General features: G+C 41.2%; 1 protein-coding gene across 1 annotated transcript in view; it reads left to right on the top strand.

The window, feature by feature from the left end:
• Window positions 1-314: 314 nt before the first annotated feature.
• CLVS1 (clavesin 1) overlaps window positions 315-12,701 on the top strand; it is a 185,620-nt gene continuing 173,233 nt past the window's right edge. Inside the window, exons 1-2 of the mRNA XM_045560963.1 lie at window positions 315-483; window positions 12,044-12,655. Coding sequence (XP_045416919.1) covers window positions 12,201-12,655 — 455 coding nt within the window. The 5' untranslated portion in view covers window positions 315-483; window positions 12,044-12,200. The remainder of the gene's footprint in view (window positions 484-12,043; window positions 12,656-12,701) is intronic.

The following is a 12,701-nucleotide window of genomic DNA, read 5'->3' as shown; positions in this document are numbered from 1 at the left end:
TCTTAACACCATTTGTTAATAAAATAATCCATCCTTTTTCCCATAGATCTGCAATGCTTTCTCCTGTGTCAAATTTACACACACACACACACACACCCCGGTCTGTTTCAGAGCTTGTATTAATCCGTTCGAAAGATCCTGTTTTTAAGGTCGTGTGGAGAGTGACGGTTCCGGGACGTTTTGTCCCAGTGCTAACAAAATTACAATAATTCTTGGTACATCTTGACGGAGCGGGGGAGACAGCGGTGCGGAGGCATTTAGGACCCAGGGGAAAGCCAGGCTCGGTATAGAAGGACCGAGTCTCGGGCGCACACGCCTCCTACCCAAATCGCAGCCCCGTGTGGAGCCCGAGCTCTCATTCACAGCTTTCTAGAGAAATCTGAGCCCGAACCTGCCAGCGCAGGGGACCTCAGCCACCCCGTCCAGCGGCGCGGACACCTGCAGAAACACATTCCCAAAGCAAGGCTGGGCGGCCGTGTGAAGGTATTTGTTGCCTTTTTTCTCCCTTCTGCGTGTGCAGCGCCTCCCCGCCTCTTCCCCGCTCCGGCGATGCCAGGGCCGCGGCGTTCAGCACCGGGCTGTGCGGACAGCTCCCCCCGCAATCCCCGCGCCGCCTCCCCCGCGCCGCGCCCCGCTCGCCGCCGCCTGCGGTCCGCCCTCCGCGCCGCTCAGCCCGCGCTCCCTCGCACCGTCGGCACCCGCATCTCCATCGCTGTCATCATCTCCACCATCACCGGCGCGGTAACTAGTCACACAACTGTGTCTCGTCACTCAGACAAAGCCCGGGGTCCGCGGGGTAGAGGAGAAGAGCTCAAGTTCACAGGCATAGGAAGGAAAGTTCAAGTGAACGACACCCCAGAAAACAAAGAGAGGCGCCTGCTTGGGAGACAGGGACAGTGAAGGCAGAAGGGAGAGACCCCGAGCTCGGGGACAGATGGGGCACTTGCCAGACACCAGCAGTTAGCCAGCTGCCTTTCAGCAGATTAGGGACTGTTTAGTTCAGGAAATTAACATGGCCCGAGGCATGGTGTGATTCCAGAAAAACAGAAATGCGAGCTCAACCTGTGTTTCTGGTTTGCCAATGGAGAATCACCAGGAGGCAGGGTGGGGGTGACTGATGACTCATATTCTCCCACACGTCCGTTTTCCTTCCTAAGCGTTTACCGCAGAAACTCGGGAATTAAGTTTTTTTACTGAAATGTTTTGCAAAATGGGGACTCCAAAGGTTAAGCCTGTGGCCAGAATAAAAAATGAAAATGATGCTAATCATAATAACCTAAAAAATGGGGCTTTGATTCGAAAGTGCTATTTGTTCAAATGCCTCTTCCTGTCTACTTATTTCAATTTTCCAATCTTAAACCTCTCTTTGAAGCAGAGAAGATAGATCTCTTGCCCAAATGGCCAAAGTAGTAATGATATTCAGAGCAGATGGCCTGGCTTTGTTCATCACTACTCAAGGACTGGCTTAGATTTGGAAGGCGAGATTTTTGTGTGCTTTCTCAGTAATCAGGCGATAACACCATTTTCCTATAATAGTAAAGGGTAACAGAGTGCAAAAATTGAAAAGACATTTTATGTAACTGTGTTCTGCCAGGCTCTGCTTTCAGGGTGCTATCATTTTCTATCTCAGCCGAAGGGAAGTTGGAACATCTTTCAAATATCTTATTAATTTGAACTTGAAGGTCCAAACTCAAGTTACAGTGCCTATTTGATTTAGCCAGGATCATCTGTTTTATAAGAGCTAACAAACACCAGAAAATAAGTGTCTGAGCCTGTCATAAATAAAAATCTTTTGGTGGGTGCTAGTTCAATTGATTTTTACTAAACAGAAAAACATTGGGTTTCTTTTTTGACAAGTTATTTTTTCATAAAATCAACATCTTAATTAAAAATGAGATGTATTTAAATGGGAATAATGTCAGGTCGCATGTAACGAGAAAGTTTATATCAGGGCACAGAAAAGCTTCATTTAAAACTTGGCCTTTGTACATTTATTCTGCCTCTTTAAAAAGAGACAGTGAAGCAAGTTTCACCTAAACCAGCTCCTCACTAGCAGCATTGCCACAAATAGAGTCACAAAGAGGCATCTTCTAGAGGAAGTTTTGAGGAGGAATTTGTACCTAATAGTCTTCATGAATGAGGAATAGTGACATTGTATCAAAAGTTGCTTAGTGCTACTAACGGCATAAACATAAGCGTAATGGCATCTCCCTGTAAAATTCACTCAGTTTTAAATTCAAACCAAGAAAATTAGTAAAAATATGTGATGAAATGAATTTTAAAGAAGGAAATTCTGTCATTCACTTACTGTCCTTAGACTGGTCATATCCACAGTAAACAAGACCTCTCAAACTTCTTAAATTCTTAAAACTCCCTTATTGGTCTGCAAAGAATGGTTCAGCTCAGATAATTTTTAAAAGTGTACATATTGCCAATTCTAGCTGCTTCGCACCAGAAACTCAGGCCAGGAATCCAGTGTCTCCAAAGCTGCTGGCTTCCTTCCTGTGCTTAATACAATCTCCTGCGGCTGGGGAAATTTTAAAACAATGCTGCTCCGGTGAGATTTACAGGCATTTACTGAGATGTTACCCTGAGCTTATTAATTTTTATAGAGTGCTACTATTCTGGCTTCCTGACATAGTTTTTCTATTTAGGGCTATTTTGCTTTTTTTTTTTTTTTCCCACATTTTCAAAAACAGAGCTTTCTCATTTGTATAATGGCTTTAAAGGTGAACAGAAAACATTTTCCGGCAGAGTGTCATTGTATGTTTCTGTAGACATACCCATAGAAGGGCACATCATTTTAGAATCATGAAGTGTAAAGCTGGAAGGTTCTCCATTTCCCAAAAGGCAGTATCTTGAACTCTTAAGAACCGGTGGTGTCTGTCTTCTGCAGGCTTTACAAAGCATTATGATCCCTGAGAAGTCTAGTTACAACTTCACAGTTTCCTCAGAGCAGAGCCTTCCATCCTTAGTAAATGGATTCAGCCTAGCTTTGATCTCCTCTACTGTTCCTGTTACACCATGACTCAGACAGAGGTGGTAGCAGAGTGAATGGTTGTACAAAATACAGAACTTGACTATACGTAATCAGCACATAAATATCCCTCAATATTGCCAAGAGAGATCTTCTTTCCCCATTTACATCCTCTCTCAAATATTGCTTATTTTGATTATTGTTCATTTTATCCAGATTTCACTGGAATAAAAAGTTATTTCAGGAGAAGGTCCAAAGTGTGAATTACTACAAGTCTGCAACCCCTAACGCCAGCCCTAAGTGTTATATCACTCTACTGAAAATCATGCTTAATTTTTAATTCCAGTTTGTCTTAGCTTAAGGGAAGGTTTTTTGCTTGATTGTTTATGGATGTGGAAATAAACTGGTCAAACATTTCCTGCCCCATAAAAATCCCTTCGTTTATTCAGATAATCAGTTCATTTTTCTGTCCTCCCTCTGCTGCCTCCCACAGCCCTTTATTATGTCTTCTCGGGTGAAGTCACCCTGTGTTCTGTCTCTTCACGGACCTGTTCTGTGACAGGGAGTATCAGAGAAAGTTTCCTGTGCAGCAGGCTAATTTCCTGCGCTTTTCTTCTTCCCGACTTCTGAGCCAGCAAGATTTTCCCCATCTGTGTTTGAGATGATCTGCTTTTGTGTCCAGGACACTTTTAGCCAAAGCTCCAATTGCTTGATATTGTAAAGAACACTTACGACCCTGTTTTCATCTCGTCCTTAAAATAGCATCACGTCAGTTCAACTTCTATTATTGCTCCAAGGTCTTACGTAAAACTCCATACCTTTATGTGTGTCACATACACGGTTTGTTCAGTATTCATCATTTTATAGCCTTGGAGGAAGTAGAAGGGAAGTTGTGGGTCTGGAATAGTAGTTGGGGGTTCAAATCACAGGTCTATAAGTAAAAGGCTTCTTGATGTGGGGTCAAAACAAAACAAAATAAAATGTGAGCTTTTTCTCTTTCCTTTTTCTCTTCCTCCCTCTCTGTCTCCTTCTCTTTACCTTTTCCTTCTTTCCTTCCTTCCTGCCTTCTTTCTTTTTTGGGGAGGTTAACATATATGGCACGCAAGTGTGTGTGTGAGTGATTAATGGGGTGATATAATGAGCCCCTGCTCCATAAGTAACAAACATACTGGGGTTGCTTTTACTCTCCTCTTGGACTGTGTAACACTGCTGTCCACTGATAGTCTGAGCTCTGGCCTTGGGGGCAATTAACTTACCTTCTCCACCCTTTGAGTCATTACTAATCCTCTAGACCAGCACTTCTCAAACATTAATGTGCAAACAAATTGCATGGCGATTGTGTTATCCCTCCACTAGGCCGAAGTGGGTCCTGGCTTTCTGTATTCCAAACGAGCTCCTAGGAGCTGCGGATGCTGCTGATCCAGGGACCCCCCCTTCGCAAAGGCGAAGAAAAGTCTTCTTCTTCTTCTTCTTTTTTTTTTTTAACATTTCCACCTTCACGTCTGATTATTAAATAACAGCACTCACTCTAAAACAAAATAAAAAACACTCCAAGGTCTGAGGTAATAAGAGCTCAGAAACTGTATTTCTAATTGAGGAGAAAGTTATAAAAATAGTCCCTTTCCTCCCACCTCACCAGTAAGCATCCTGCTAAGTTTCATTTTCACCAGGCTGCTTTCTTAGCTCTGATTCCCACTGCTAGTGTCATCTGCCCAGTCACATCCTGAAGTGTCCCAGGTACATAGATGTGCTGGAGAGAACACTGAGTGGACAAGGGGACAAGTAGATTTAATGGCCATCTTTGGGTGAACCGTACCTTTCTTACTTTCCTCTAGATCTTCTTCCTCAGAAAATAGTCTATTCTTACAGAAATACCCCTTTCCTTTGATGACAGAAGGGTCAAGTGGGGTATTCCCCCTTCCCATCCCACCAGTACTCTTAGGAAGCACCACTACTCTTAAAATTTGGGGCATCTACACTGATGACTTCTTGCGAGGATAGTTTAATACATAGGGAAACATTCCAGTTTAATTTTCTATGTCTCAATAATTTTCCCTTATAGATTATCTTTATTTAACATATATTGAAGTGTAAAGCAAATGCTACTTCAATTAAAAACTTTTCTACCTAACACAATGAGGCAGCACAAAAATCTCACGTTTTCCTCACAAGTTGGTTTTCCCCTCAACCTCTTGCATTATTTGTCCCAAAGCAAACCAAAATAAAAGTTTTGTAGATGGTTCTAGAACTCAGGACACAATCCTCTGTCAAACAGGTCTAGTGTATCTGAGTCCCAATCTGTTCTAATTCTGATCTGGCATCTATCTGGGGTAGAAGTTCTCCATGTCTCTACTCCAATGGAACTCGTCACAATTTACTTTTAACCTTTCTCAGGAGCAGGAGCAAATGGGAGCAGATGACTATATGCTTGGTTGCATTTTAAAGGGAGCCAAGGGAGTTTACACAATGAATATTTATGTGGCAAGAGTTAACCCTGGGCGAGGAGTGAGCTAAAGGTGGTGGAAGGTGGACTGTGTTCTGGTTATGTTACACTTTCAGATGACTAAAGGTCTCCCCTCTATCCTCCCAGACTATTCTCTCTGTCCCTGGTATAGAGAGTTCACAGCTGCAAGTTGGCTAACATTTTAAAGAAAGTCAATGTATTGGGGGCCACTTTGTTACTCACAGGTCCATGTTCTTTTGCTAGGACTCATGCAGAAGTCCCACAAGTCATAATGGTCAATCTGAAAATTCATTAGTTGGAAAAAAGACTTCTTTTTGGCCAGTACCGCAGAATGTGTAATCAGACAAACTCTGAGATTTAAGTGTAGGCTCTGCTGGCAGTAAGGAAGGATATCATCTTTCAGGAAAGATTTCAAATAGAGATATATCTAAAAAAAAAAAAAAGATTTTTGCTCACTGGGATTTTCAATTTCAGTTTAGATGTATCAGCAGCATCTATTTTTATTTCATTCAGTATAAAAATTCCTTTTGGCATTCCTAGGTAAAAGTGCATATTCAGTTTAAAAATTTCAAGTGAGGTGTCAGAAAGGTGAAGACTTATAAGGGTTAGCCTAATTTAACATATATTTAAAATTTGGGAACATAAATTTCACCCTTACTGATGGATGAGATAGTTGATTAGGCTTTCTTGTGCAGAGTGTTATCACTGAGATTCATTTTTCACCCTTTTATTGTAAGAGAAGCCCACAAAAATATGCGTATAGTTTCTTATTTTATATTTGCATTATTTAATTTTATGTGTGCTTAAAGGTGTTCCTTGTATTACTGAGAACACACAGAAGCCACAGAAATTTGAGGTACTGTTCATTAATTATTGATGTTATATTTCAAATAATATTTAGGCTTTACAGATTTTATCTTTCTAATCATGACAATATTCTCTTTCTTCCCCAAATTTGGGCAATTTTACAGTATCCCTTACATGATCTCCCTTAGGCCTGGTGGGGCGTGGGGGTGTGCTTATCACGTGAGTGTGAGCGAGTACGAGGGTACCGGGACCCAGACTGACGTTAGGGAAGGCACCTGCTCAGAAAGGCAGGGCACAGCCACCCACAAAACGTGGGTCAGGTACATTTGTGTACAAATCTTGTTCTTCCACGTATACTTTATTTAAATCTCAGATTTGTCCTAATGACTAGGACCAGTAAGTAATAACCTAGCTTTACAGATTGGTATGGATATTAGATTATATAGCATCAAAACCCTTGGCACATAATAAGTACTCAACAAACATTTGCTTGCTTGTTTTCCAACCTTAATATCAGCTTATTATCTGACTTTAAGCCAGTTGCTTAGCTGTTCTTTGCTTCGATATCCGTTTATTTACCTAGAGACATAATTATGATAGCAACAAGAATATTACAGTTAATGTAAAATGGATCTTTTTATTTCACAAGCACTTTTGCCTACATTATTTCACATGATTTTACCTTGGCAATTCTCAGGGAATTATCTTTGTACTACCTATTTCAGGATCACTGTAACAAAGAAAAACAATAATTGATGTAAAATGCTTTGAGATAATGCACATATAGGTACATGTTTGCAGATAAGGCATTGCTATCATTATTCTGATTTTTTCCTGATATATTTTATGTGTGTTTCTGAAGATGATAAAATAAATGAGAATCATAGGTTATAAAATTACTAAAATAGATTTAATTTGAATAACCATACTTTCTAAAAGGATTTTTATACTTAGATTCCTTGATTCAAAGACTATGGTGTGTTTATAGGTGCATTTTCTTAAGATTGAATTCTGAATGGGGAAATATATACATAGATTTTTCTCCTAATAGAAACTTGAGAAGAAGTATGAATCTGGAATCTGTGGATGCCATGATTTGAAATATCATGATATGGAGACTCTTATTTCATCCTCCTTGTACAAAAATATTACTACCTAAATTTCTAGTTCATGAGAAAAGCCATGGATTAGAGTGGAAGATATCTTCTACCTTAGCCTCCCCAGAGGGTGCTCGTGAGTTACTCTCTGTGTATTTGAAACGGTCTCTAAACACAGAATCACTGGGGACCCAACCACAATGCAGGGAGATGATTTCTGAGGCTCACATGAATCTGCCTTAAGTGCTGTTTTTGGTCATCAAGTACATTTCAATGCTGATGCCTCGCTTGGCACTCTGCTAGGCATGGTGGGGTATTGATCCTTCAAATAGAATGCCAGAGTCTTTGATCTGTTATTTTTGCCAAACGAAAATACATAAAGGAAGAGCAAAAATTAGTGATAGCTGGAAAGGACATAGACAGCTAGATTTTGAACAGCTCCAATCACCTTCCAATGAAGAAATGAGGACGAGATGACAACTGGGCATCTGTAAATTACAGTATTAGGCTACCTAAGAAAATCTGCTCACCCATTGGCATATTTAGGCCCATACAATGGTAAATCTGGAAGGGAATTTAGGGAAGGAGAGTGAGATTCTGAGAGGTAAGGTGACTTAACTTATGGTCACATAGGTCTTAAGTAGGTAAATAATAAAATCTCTCTGTTACATGTAAGAGGCAGAACTGTATAGGAGTAAAGAGCATGGGTTTAGAGAAAAATTGCTTGGGCTTGAATTCACTTTTTGCCTCTTAGTAGCTGTGTAATATTGGGCAAGTCATTTAACCTCTCTGTTCCTCACTTTCCTCATTTGAGAAAATAGGGACAATAATATACTCATTTCATACAATTTTTCTAAGGATTAAATATTGCAGTCTATAAAAGAGAGTGTGCAAGTGCTTGGGACATAATACACAGCTATAATAAATAATAATATAATAATAGCTATTATCATTATCAATACTGCCAGGACAGAAAACCACTTTCACTTCTTCATGTGATACCAAGTCCAATGTGTCCTTTTCTAATTCAGAAAAGTTGAGTGAGAACCAAGTTTTTTATGTGAACAAAAGATTATAGTCTATTGAAAATGCTACATCCTGGTGAACATTCTTCATATGGCCTTTCTAGTGCCTTGAATATTACCAACTGAAGTTGCTATTTAAGTAGCAGTCTATCCAGACTTCTGGTATGAAGGATTTGCTGTAATGGAAAGTATCTATTTTATCATCAGTATGAAACCCAGTGACCCGGGTTTTCTCCGCAGAAGCGTCTACTCTTTGCTGAGCACAGAATAAAGATGTAGATTGAAGCAAATTTATTTCTGATATTATAGATTGGAGGCGTAGCTATGTGGTGTGGACGTGGGCCATGAAAAATGCAACCTCCACTCTCCCCTTGGACCCATAGTAATTTATCCTGGAAACACTGTTGAGTCCCTGAGCTGGAAGGTAAGTAACTTGCTCCAAGCTTTAAATCTTCTGTAGGGAATGAGCGGTTGCCATGACTTGTGCCGTAAGCAGGGCTTGGGACTGGGACCGTAACCCAGCCTGTGTCAGGCAGGTGAGGCTCTGAAGCACACTGTGCTCAGGTTAAACTCTCTAGCGGGGGATACTTTGTAGGTACTGGGGGAAACTAAATGTTAGCTGCTATACTCATTCAAGAAAAAAACAGTCCTAGAGGGCCTCAGACAGAGGGCAAAACCACTTATTCAAACAACACTTTGACTATCTTCTTTATGCATTTATTGTGTGTCTATTTACTGAGTGCCGGCCCCGTGGCAGGCACTGCACTAGGCACTGAGGATGTGGCCATGAACACGGTGAAGTGGCTCTGCTCATGGCGCTGACCCTCTTTGTGGCAGGCATTGTACTGGGACACGCAGACAAATGAGATCCCCACCCCTTCTCTGTAAGGTGTCCCACATAAAGAGAGAGAAAGGAAAATGGCAATAAAATGTAGTGTGGCCAGGACTATGGAGATACTGTGACCTCTGAAGGTCAGGGAGGGTTTTCTGGGGAAAATGACTTTCAGGTCAAGTCCTGAAGGGCAAAGGGGAGTGAATCCATGCTGATTCTAGGCAGAGAGGCAGCTTTTACCAAGGCACACAAAGGTGAGAAGAAACTGCAAGTGGCTGCGTGGCCAGGTGTTGACTCTGGAGAGACAGAAAGGGCCCAGACGATGAGGGTCTTGGAAACCATGATGCATAGTTGTATCCTTTATCCTAGGACAATTAGAAGCTAATCACGGGTGTTAATCAAGGATTAGTGAAGAGCATATTTCAACTGTAGTACAGCAAATGGCTTGGCAGCAAGGGCACCAGTAGGGAGAGTGTCGTAGGACCACACAGACCAGTGGTGATGTGGCCTGACAAAAACAGTGATAATGGGGACAGAAAGAATTGGGGAAATTTCAAAAATGTTAAGGAAGAGATTGCCTGGTAGTGGGTGATAAGTGAGAGGGTGGAATAATAGTTGACTCCCAGGTGTCTAGCGTGGGAAACTGCATGGAAGATGATGTCATCCACTAAGAGACAGAGGTGGAGGAGCAAATTCTGGATGAGGAATGATTAGTTCAGCTTTGAACACATTTAATGTGTGGTGTCTGTGGGATACGGAAGTGGACATGTTGAGTAGACAGTTGAAGGTGTAGCCTAAAGATCAGGAGGAAGCTACAGACTAAAGTTACCCACACGTGGATGGTGGAATCATGGACAGGATCCCGGAAAACACTGGCATTGAAGTGGTGAGCATAGAAAGAGAAGATGGAGAGGGAAGGGACAAAGGGCTAGGAGAAAACTCAGGGAGTGTGGAGTCACGGAGAAGAATGGGAGAATGGGAGAAAGAGGTCTAAGAAGGATGAAGGAGTCAATGTCAAAGACTGAGGGAGGTCATGCACAAGAGGTCCTGAATTTGTCTATTGGATGTAGCAATAAAAATGTCATTCACTGGTAGGGCGACCATCTGTCTGGATTTGCTTGGATATGTCCCAGTTGGTGCCTGTTGTTCCAGCATTATTGTTAGTACCCTTTAGTGCCTAAGTTTGGATAACAGATTATATCATCATCCCTGTCACTGATTGGTGTAAGCAATCTCAGCAGCATGTAAGAGATAGACTGCAGTGGGTGTCGGGATGAATTGGAGGAGGGAGACATCGGGTGAGGCCGCTTTCTGAAGGGGTGTGGTGAGGCTATTGGAGAAGAAATTTTGACACCAGGTGGGCATTGAACTACTTAGATTTTGAAGTTTCTTCTAATCCTGGGAACAGTTCATAGTACTATTTTTCCTTGCTACTATGAGTCCTTGTAATCAGCGAGAAGCAAGACTGTGTGGTTTCTTGTTTCACATTACAGAGTTAAATGCCATTTTCTTACAAATTATTTTACAAAGCCAACATTTTATAAATAAAATTATTTTTATTCTATTATCTTGAAAATGAATACTGGTTACTTGGAGTGTCATTCATCTCACCCATATCTGAAAGTCAGTTTAAAGCAGAAATGTCTGAGCTGATTGTCTCCTTTAAGAAATTTCTGCTAGTCCTAAATTAAGCAGAGGAATCATTTTGTCATTTAAATTATTTCATATGAAAAAGCATTACCAACATTGACTAGATTGAGAGCAAATATTCTGCCTCGAATGCAGATACTACTGACCTAGGAAAGCTAGGAAAAAGTACGTGCCTCCAAGTTTATTCACATCTAATATGTCTTCTGATTTTTGGAACTTCTAGGTTAGACCAAACAGATGTCTCTGAGAGTATAAACATTTATATGTAAAATGAGAAAGATGCAAACATTATGGGTGTTTCTCTGTATACCATTTAAATGGAGAAATCATAATGGATGTATCTGAAGGGATTAAAACAATCATTATCATAAGTAAAACAGTATTTCAGGACAACAGAAAATTATATAAAATGGAATGACATTTAAGCCCATATGGATATTTGGTTAGGTAGAGCGTCAATCAAGAGTTTCAAGTCCGTTTGCCTTCCTTGCAGAAGGGTGAAAAATGCAAAGAATATAGCTGTTTGTAAATGGCCACACGTAAGCCTCCTTTCTCCTTGTTGCTGAATTTGATTATTGAAGGTCAGGCTTCCAGCCACAGCCCGTCTTCACTCCTGGGCCCCACACACTCCGGAGGACTCTTTTGAGTTGGGAGGTGCTCATGGGATTAGGGTGGGGTGACCTTTATCAGTCCTTTTCATTGTTAAGATGCAAATGGTGCCTTTAAAAAAAGTGGTGGAGGGGTATTTCTGTGAAGGATACTTCTGTCGGAGAGGTTAACGGGAAGCAGTAAGTTGTACAGCAGCTATGATTTCTCTGCTATAGCCAGGCCTGGGAATAGCCCCATAAAGCACGCTGTAACAGAGAAGGGCTCTCTCTCCTCCTGCTGCTTCTTAGGATAATTAATAAAAGCACATTTTATTGCTAATCTGACTGGACACTATGAACTAGTGAAACAAAAAAGTTCCCAAACATATTTCTAATATTTGCACATTATGAATTCAAGTTGTCAATAATCAACTTTTGCTAGATACTCCATTTTAGGGATAATTTACCATTTATTCTTTGGATAATCAATCTAATCAGACTCGCAGCCTAATACACTGCTTTTCTCTCTAAACTCTGATTAATTTGCCCAGGCTTTCTTTGTATCACGTTTGTTTTGTTTCTCTTGTGTGCATTTGTTTTTCAGTGAGCAATGGCCTCGGTTTTGCTTCTCTTTCGGATGGCCACCACCACATAGGGCCTGAATGTGAAAGAAGACCCTGTATTTGTCTGTTCCAGTGGCAGTCTGGTAGTAAAACAACTGTTGAATGAATGGGCCACGGTTTCAGCAGATCATCAGGTGAATGGGACCAGTCTCTCTTCTTCCAAAATACCAGAAATTAAGCACTTGGAAAGGAGATTTGGCCAAGATGACCCATTTACAGGCTGGACTCAGTCCAGAGACTATAGAGAAAGCACGTCTGGAACTGAATGAAAACCCAGATGTTTTACATCAGGATATTCAGCAAGTCAGGGACATGATCATCACCAGGCCTGACATTGGATTTTTACGTACAGATGATGCCTTCATCCTGAGATTTCTTCGAGCCAGGAAGTTTCACCAAGTGGATGCCTTTAGACTCCTGGCCCAGTACTTCCAGTACCGCCAGCTAAACCTGGACATGTTCAAAAACTTCAAGGCGGATGATCCTGGCATTAAGAGGGCTCTGATTGATGGATTCCCTGGGGTGCTGGAAAACCGTGACCACTACGGCAGGAAGATTCTTCTGCTGTTTGCAGCCAATTGGGATCAGAGTAGGTAAATGTAGATAGTGTCTTTACTTGGTTTTTCTTTTCTATAAGCA

Source organism: Lemur catta, chromosome 9, assembly GCF_020740605.2.
Source record: "Lemur catta isolate mLemCat1 chromosome 9, mLemCat1.pri, whole genome shotgun sequence".
In the NCBI taxonomy this organism is placed as follows: Eukaryota; Metazoa; Chordata; class Mammalia; order Primates; family Lemuridae; genus Lemur; species Lemur catta.
The sequence above is the reverse complement of the archived record's forward strand: the minus strand, read 5'-3'. Positions and strand labels throughout refer to the sequence as shown.